We start from the raw sequence: 1,600 nt of genomic DNA on the forward strand, positions 1-1,600 counted from the left end.
AGAGGTCACTGAAGGTCTGAGGTGGACGAGAGGTCACTGAAGATCAGAGGTGGACGAGAGGTCACTGAAGGTCGGAGGTGGACGAGAGGTCACTGAAGGTCAGAGGTGGACGAGAGGTCACTGAAGGTCGGAGGTGGACGAGAGGTCACTGAAGGTCAGAGGTGGACGGCAGGTTACTGAAGGTCGGAGGTGGACGAGAGGTCACTGAGCGCCAAAGGTAGACGACAGGTCACTGAAGGTCAGTGGTAGACGAGAGGTCATTGAAGGTCAGAGCTAGACGACAGGTCAAAGGTCAAAAGTCAAGCACAGGAGTTTAAGAAGGTCATAGACAAATTCCAAATGATGTATTTAACAAAGGTAAAGAGATACTGAACAAACGTTTAGGGTCAAGATAGATGCACAAAATTTAATGAAGAAGTGAAAGGTAAAAAATCTTTACAAATTAAATTTCTCTCTCTCTCCATCTACTTTGCTATCTATCCGTCTCCTTATCCATCTATCATACTATCTATGTCTACTTATACATAATTCATGTAATCTATCCGTCTACCTATCCATCTATCTTGCAATCTCTCCATCTCTTCATCTCTATCTCTCTCCTTACCCATCTATCCGTCTCCTTATCCATCTATCCGTATTCTTTCCCCTCTATCCGTCTCCTCACCCATCTATCTCGCTATCTCTCCTTCTACCCATCCCTCTACCCGCCCCCTTATCCCCCGTCTCCCCCCCCCCCCAGTTCTTCTACTTCGGCGAGGTCCTGACGAAGGCGCGGGGCATGAGCAGCTGGGGCGACTCCCTGAGGGCGGTGTTCTACGGGCCCGGCTGGGTCCCCGGGGCGCCTCGCCTGGGGGACCCCGACGGCTTCCCGGACGTCAGGGCCCCCCGGGGGAGGTACGACCCCCAGATGCCCCTGTGGAACGTGTGGTATTGCATCGTCCACCTGTTCCTCGCGTTCCTTTTGCAACAAATGCTTCTCGTGAGGGTTAAGGTGAGTCTTGGCGCGTGGTCTTGGGTGTGGAGTTATTCGTGTTTTCTTGTGCTGTTTTTTGTTATTTTTGTGTGTGTGTGTCTCTTATTTCTTTTTTTTTTTCTCTCTGTTTTGATAGGTTTGCTCTCTCTCTCTCTCTCTCTCTCTCTCTCTCTCTCTCTCTATCTATCTATCTATCTATCTCTCTCTCTCTCTCTCTCTCTCTTTCTTTCTCTCTTCCTCTCTTCCTCTCTCTCCTTCTCTCTCTCTCTCTCTCTCTATCTCTCTCTCTCTCTCTCTCTCTCTCTCTCTCCTTCTTTCTCTCTTCCTCTCTCTCCTTCTCTCTCTCTCTCTCTCTCTCTCTCTCTCTCTTTCTCTCTCTCTCTCTCTCTCTCTCTCTCTCTCTCTCTCTCTCTCTCTCTCTCTCTCTCTCTCTCTCTTTCTTTCTCTCTTCCTCTCTCTCCTTCTCTCTCTCTCTCTCTCTCTCTCTCTCTCTCTATCTCTCTCCTCTCTCTCTCTCTCTCTCTCTCTCTCTCTCTCTCTCTCTCTCTCTCTCTCTCTCTCTCTCTCTCTCTCTCTCTCTCTCTCTGCCTATCTCGATCTGTAGAAAAGGTATACATGAGAATGAAT

The 1,600-nt window shown here is 49.0% G+C and overlaps 1 protein-coding gene across 1 annotated transcript in view; it reads left to right on the forward strand.

The window, feature by feature from the left end:
• The first annotated feature begins 342 nt into the window (after positions 1–342).
• Positions 343–1,600, forward strand: part of LOC125045728 (alkylglycerol monooxygenase-like) — a 4,943-nt gene continuing 3,685 nt past the window's right edge. Inside the window, exons 1-2 of the mRNA XM_047643159.1 lie at positions 343–357; positions 740–991. Coding sequence (XP_047499115.1) covers positions 343–357; positions 740–991 — 267 coding nt within the window. The remainder of the gene's footprint in view (positions 358–739; positions 992–1,600) is intronic.

This window comes from Penaeus chinensis, chromosome 37 (genome assembly GCF_019202785.1).
Source record: "Penaeus chinensis breed Huanghai No. 1 chromosome 37, ASM1920278v2, whole genome shotgun sequence".
NCBI lineage: Eukaryota > Metazoa > Arthropoda > Malacostraca > Decapoda > Penaeidae > Penaeus > Penaeus chinensis.